Source organism: Poromitra crassiceps, assembly GCF_964638095.1.
Source record: "Poromitra crassiceps genome assembly, chromosome: 6".
Lineage (NCBI taxonomy): Eukaryota > Metazoa > Chordata > Actinopteri > Beryciformes > Melamphaidae > Poromitra > Poromitra crassiceps.
The window spans coordinates 33,142,168-33,148,951 of NC_139627.1; the positions used below are offsets into that span (position 1 = coordinate 33,142,168).

General features: G+C 44.6%; 1 protein-coding gene across 1 annotated transcript in view; it reads left to right on the forward strand.

Moving 5' to 3' along the window:
* vwa8 (von Willebrand factor A domain containing 8) overlaps window positions 1-6,784 on the forward strand; it is a gene marked incomplete at its 5' end in the record, with an annotated part of 146,174 nt that overhangs the window by 94,944 nt on the left and 44,446 nt on the right. The window contains 2 exons of the mRNA XM_083639135.1: window positions 1,894-2,002; window positions 4,310-4,466. Coding sequence (XP_083495261.1) covers window positions 1,894-2,002; window positions 4,310-4,466 — 266 coding nt within the window. The remainder of the gene's footprint in view (window positions 1-1,893; window positions 2,003-4,309; window positions 4,467-6,784) is intronic.

A 6,784-nucleotide genomic window follows, 5' to 3' on the forward strand; every position in this document is an offset into this window, starting at 1 on the left:
GGGTGGCCCAGTCAACAAGTTGTCGAAGCCTGGACCTGGGACTCACCATCCCCCTCGAGGTCCGGGCTGGAGAGGAGTGGGAAGAAGGCCAAGCTCCCGTTGGGATGAGTGGGGAACAGAGAAATGCAATGAAACTCTTCAAACATATTTCATTAAATTTTTCTTTTTGTTTTAAGGATGTTGGTTGTTAAAGGTATGGTTAGGCAAGTAAAGTAACTTACATTGTATTACTAGCCTAAACTGTAACCAATCTTTGGGACGTAATTCAACATTTTCAAATAAGAGCACCTTTGTCAAAAATGTAGATGTGATTTACCTGGGAATCGAACCCCGGTCCTCAGCATGCAAGGTAAACGCCTAACCCCCTCCAACCACAATTTCAAATGTTCTTATTTAACCAAACCCTAACCTTAACCTTAACCATGATTGTAGGGCTAGTCTCTCCCGTGTGTGTGCGTGCACGTGCGCACGTGTCTGTGTGTGTGCGGGAGGTGTGTGGACAGAGAGAGGAGGGGTCCCACTAGGTCAGGCTTCTGGTCCGTCTAGATAAGTTTGTCCAACCGCTCAGACGGTGACACAGCGAGAGAAAGAAAGCAACAACACTTCAGATAATAAGTAACACAGTCGTGCACAAAGAACAAAACCTCGCCCCCCACAGATACCATTTAAATGCCGACAGTTTGTAAGAATGTAACTTAACTGCAGGGAATATTCTTACTCTCCCCACTGAACCGCACTCTGTCTCTCTCACTCCTTCATGCCTGCCAGACTGGCCGGCCGCCCTGCCTCCATGTGAGAGCCAGCATGCTGATTTTGGCTCAGAGGGTGCTATTGAGATGGAGCTGAAAACCCAAGGCCTTAGCCTCTTCCCCTCTATCCTCTCCCCCTCTTTCTCTCTCACACACACACACACACACACTCACTCACTCACTCTCTCACTCTCACACACTCACTCACTCTCTCACTCTCTCACTCACTCACTCTCACACACACACACACACACACTCACTCACTCACTCACTCTCACACACACACACACACACACTCACTCACTCACTCACTCACTCTCACACACTCACTCACTCACTCACTCACTCTCACACACACACACACACACACACACACACTCACTCACTCACTCACTCTCACACACACACACACACACACTCACTCACTCACTCACTCACTCTCACACACTCACTCTCTCACTCACTCACTCACTCACTCACTCTCACACACACACACACACACACACACACACACACACACACACTCACTCTCTCACTCACTCACTCACTCACTCACTCTCACACACTCACTCTTTCTCTCTCTCTCCGGCTGAGAAAGACAGAGCCTATTGTGTCCATCCAGCTGAAACCACAGAGCGTGGAGATAGAGAGTCCATTCTATTCCTTCTTTCAGTGGAACAGAGCAGAGAGTGTGCTAGCAGAGAGTGTGCTAGCAGAGTGTGCTAGCAGAGTGTGATAGAACACATCAGGAGATGACAGAGAGGAGTTGTGTGGGCAAGGGACAGGAACAAGTCCATCCCAAAACAGCTCTGATTAGGGTCCCAAGTTCTCTGATTCTCTGATTTTCTTAAAACCTTTCTTGGGAAAAATATTTACTGTTACAGTACAATATGATACAATAGCTTAGCAGGTTTAACAGGATGTTGGATGTTGATTCACGCATACAGTAAACAATCAGTGTGACAGGCAGCTCAACAGCCTCTGAAGAATATGGAAACAGCCTTCTAGTCTGTCATCTTTAAACTAAACTTTAAACGTGTCTTTTCCTGGCTGGTGCTTGGTGATTGTATGTGTATTCATCAGTGTATTTGTTGAATGGTTGAAACTAATCCAGATAGTGTCTCTCTCTTTCCTCTCCTTTCAGATTACCGTCCAGAGGGACAGTGGTGAAGATGTCAGCGCCCCAAAACATGGCAAGATCGACGCCAACAACGATCCTCATGTTGGGGGAAATCAGTGGGCCGGGGGCACAGGTGTGTGGATGGTATTGAATATAGAGCAAAACAGCCTTATAGAGATCTGCATATCAGCATTTTTATTTTAAAAACAAGAACAATTATTAATATTGTATTATTAATAATAATAACAGCTCGCGCTGTCGCTGCTCGCCTCTTTTCCTGCAGGTTTGCGCTCCACTCTACCTCGCGTTGAGAAAAGTGCAGAACGCTTCTCATGTGAAGGCGGCTTTAGAGTTAGAGCATTAATGTGAAATGGTACAGTAACAGGCGACCGGAGCACACAGTGGGAATGATATCGGCACCATTCTCCATATTCAGTAGTGTACCATCAAAATGATTTAAAAGGTGTTATATCGTGGTAAACAAAAGCAACATATTGGTGCTTTAAAGGTGCACAAGGTACGGTTTGTATGTAAAAATACAGTTTTCTTGTCTACCGAAATCATGAAATTATTATTATTATTATTAGTGGCCGGGCCAGCGAAGCGGCCAGGCCACTTCTTGTATTTGCCATTATTCTTCATCCTCCCGGGAAGTTCGACTTCCCATGAATGAAAACTAACCAAACTTTGCACAAAGGTGCAGTCCCATGCCAAACGTCTTTGACACAAATTTGGGGCCAATAGTCCTAACGGTGGCACAACAGCGACCGTCTAAAGTTTAAAACTTAAAAAATTCATAAAAAATCAGGCGTACGTGCTACGGCTTTGCAACTTTCACCGAAATGTGCGCCTAAATGAGGGGAAACTTTTGTACAATTATGAAGTCTAAAGACTGCAAAACTGCAAAAACGAATTAAACCCTACTCCTCCCACATTTTTTCTTCAAACGACACCAAACTTCAGTATCTGCATCGTTAGACCGTTCTACACAAAAGTATCAAACCAGATTTTCGATCGGTCAAAAATTGAGCCCACAGTGCATCAAAACGTTGAATTCTGGCCCCGTGTATAGCCTAATTACCTTAATTACCTTTGGCAATTAGGTTGTATTTGTGATGTCATCAGTCAGTCAAGCAATTGTGATGCCATCACTGATGTCACTCGAGCAATTGTGATGTCATAATATTTTTTTTCCCCATTGACTTGCATGGGGTTTCGAAAAATCTTGCAGTAAATTAGCTGTAATTCAGAAACCATAACAGCTACAGCTACGAAACTTGGTAGGGAGGTGCACAGAGGGGCCTTTTATTCTACACGAAAGAATTACACAAATTGAGCAGATGGTGGAGCTATAACAGCCCTCTTTACATTCTGGTCCATAACTTCTGAACCATATGGTCTATCATCAAACTTCTTTTTTCCCTGGATTCCTTGGGTCCTTCCGCATCTACTCATCTAGGCCACGCCCATTTCCGTCTGACTAGATTTTCCGCCATTTTGAATTTGGTCCAAAACAGTTTTTTTGCGATTCCCCCTTGAAATTTTGTCCAGTCTTCACCAAACCAAAGCACACATCATGTGATGAGTGCCCTGCACAACACTGTTTCGTGGTATTTGAAAAAAGCACACCGTTGCGATATAATCGACTTCCAAACTTCTGTGGGTGGGGCCAATTTCACAAAAATCACCATAACACTAGAACACAACGTGCGATCCTAACCAACCTTGGTCCAGGTGTGGAAGGATGTACTCTGAGCCTATAGGATAAATATTGTGTCATTTCGCCTTTAGGGGGCGCTATAGCAGCATTCAGTACCTGTACCTTCTAAATTGTTTTATTTTGAAGGGCGGCAGGAAGTGCTGATTCATTGTCATTATGGCCAACCTTCCTTCTTGTATTGACACTTGACACTTCTGAGCTGATTTCAAGGCTCAAGGCTCAAAGCCTTGAGACTTGCCCGGCCACGACCCATTGCTGCGCAGCAGCTATAATTGTTGTTGTTATTCACAAGGAATTGGCACACAACAAGTGACTGAACCCCTACCTGTTCCACTGGAGCTGCCCAGCGGCCAACAGTAGAAGCCTGTGGCTGAACAGGGCAGCTCTCAGGTGTGAATGGCTATAACTGTGTGAAAGTGAAGCAGGGCGTTGCTGGAAAACAGCATGAATGCTCATTCAGCTTTCCCTGGAGGTTAGAAAAATAAGTAAGTAGGGATGTACCGATCAAATAGCCACTGATCATAATAACATTCTAAATAGGTCATTGGCGATCAGTTAAGCACCGTTTGAACTGCCTGATCACATTATAGGTCACCATTCACTTTTTTAGTCAATAGAAAATCAGGATAAAAGGTATCAATCGGCGTTCTGTAATCGGAATGGGCTCCAGAAAAGCTGATGTGTACTGTACATACGTAATCATCACATGTGTCCCTGCAGGTGGCAGAGACACGGCAGGTCTGGGCGGCAAAGGGGGTCCCTACCGTCTGGACGCAGGACACAAGGTCTTCCAGGTGTCCCAGGCCGAGAAGGAGGCGGTGCCAGACGAGGTCCGGAGAGCAGCTCGCGACATGGGCGAGAAAGCCTTCAAAGAGAGGTTGGTTACATGGAGTAATCCTTTTGCCACAGACCACGTGCTGAATGAGTCCTACACCGTCCAGGAAACTAATAACCCACTTAGTGCAGTATAGCTCAATTGAGTTAGATCCAGAGGTGGGAAACTAATGACACACTTAGTGCAGTATAGCTCAATTGAGTTAGATCCAGAGGTGGGAAACTAATGACACACTTACTTTACTTTACTTTACTTTACTTTATTGCATTTAGCAGACGCTTTTATCCAAAGCGACTTACAAGATATACAATTACAATTTATGAACATATCAGATAAGAACAAATTAAAGAGAGAAACATAGGTAACAGTCAAATGTAAACATTAAGATAAGTTAAAAACAACAAATGTAGCAGTAAAATGTAACAGTAGCATTAACCCTTAAAGGCCGGCTTTACCGTGGGGAATATGAATATATATTCAATCTCACGCCCCTAAGGTTTTCGAATCCGTTGAAATTTTTGAAATTGGTTGTTTCCCGCCAGAGATATCGTGCTGATGCGTGCAAGGACAGGGAGCCAGTGAAGTTGACGGAAAAGAGGGGTGACATGGGAGAATTTAGGGAGGTTGAAGACCAGACGGGCAGCAGAGTTTTGAATGAATTGGAGGGGCTGGATGGCAGATGCGGGTAACCCCGCCAGGAGGACATTACAATATAGTCCAGGCGGGGGAGGACAAGAGCCTGGACCAAGAGTTGTGTTGCCTCAGTGGTGAGGAACTTACGGATTTTTCTGATGTTGTATAAAGAGAATCTGCAGGAGCGGGCGATGGCTGTAATTGAGGGTGAGTTGGATAGCTGGTTGTCAATAAATACACCAAGGTTTTTAACAAATTGAGAAGGAAGAACTATGGTATTGTCGATGGTGATGGAGAGGTCAGTGAGGGGGCAGTTTTTTCCAGGGATGAAAAGTACACTTAGTGCAGTATACTGTACATGTAGCTCAATTGAGTTAGATCCAGAGGTGGGAAACGACCCACACTAACCTCGATGTGTTGGTACCGCATGGAGGTGTGCAGATGTTTTGAGCTGGCAGCCTTTTCCCACCCTCCATTGCCTGTGGGAGCAGCCCAGAACTGGAGTGTATGATCTATGTGATGTGTGTAATTTGGAACACGTGTGTGTGTGTGTGTGTGTGTGTGTGTGTGTGTGTGTGTGTGTGCGCTAGGGCTGGGCGATATATCGAATATACTCGATGTATCGCGGCTTGTGCCACGTGAGATGTAGAAATGACTATATCGCGAACATTCGAGTATAATTGTCACACATTGTTTATAACTTAAGCCGCCGGCATGACTCACTTCACGTTTCCTCTTGTCAGCTCTCCCTCTCAAGGGACAGCTCAGTCACACTCAGGAAGGGAGGGGGAATCACATGGATACGTCAAACGCGTCAAACCGCGTCAGACACACCCGTCCCCGGCAGCAACCAACCCAAGCAGCTGGCGAAACATGGCCGCCTCCAGTGTGGCTGTTGACAGTTTCAAATGATAACACAACAACCACTATTGCAATTTGCAATACATGTCCCGCAAGGTTTCTGAGATTAGGCTGAGCTGGCGTTACGCTAAAACAAACGTGGGGAGGAGGCAGCGGATTTGTTTGGCGTTAACGTTAGCTGTTGTGGTGGCTAACGTAACGTTAGCTAGCTGGTTGTGGTACCTCAGCAGGCAGCGCAAAATCCCCACATTTAAAGCACTTCATACTCCCAGAGCTGGCGTAAACCATAGAGAACCTCATGCATTACTCAAAATGAAACGTCCAGGGTTTGTGTCTCCAAAAGCAACTAACGCTAACATTACATGCAAGGTAACGTGAAGCTAACGTAGCTAGCTGCGGGGCAGTCATGATCTATAAGGAAAACGAATGCGCACATTTACATAAAAGTCAACATCACATAGTGTCTTTTCTTTAATCTAGAGGCATCATTTTTCAGTCAAAAGTGAAACGACACAGATATGATGGCGTACAGTGAGGCTTTCCATGCCTCACTATAGAACTGGCCCCAATGCAAAATTCAGACAGCTTATATGTTGCCGGTAACGTCATGCCAATAAGAGTCTAAATTTGCCTTTTATGTTTTATCTGCAGACTAAGCAGCTAGGCTTTCGGTTCTATAAAAGCCATTATTTTTTGTATTGACTATTGAGTGATACACTTTACTAAAACAATCATATTATATCACTAAATGACCATGTTAGTTTTTCAATTATTGTAATCTGTTAGTAGTTACATTACATAGAATATTTTTACTCACTGACTTTTTCATGTATACACGAGACTTTACAAAATGTTTGGTCATGGAA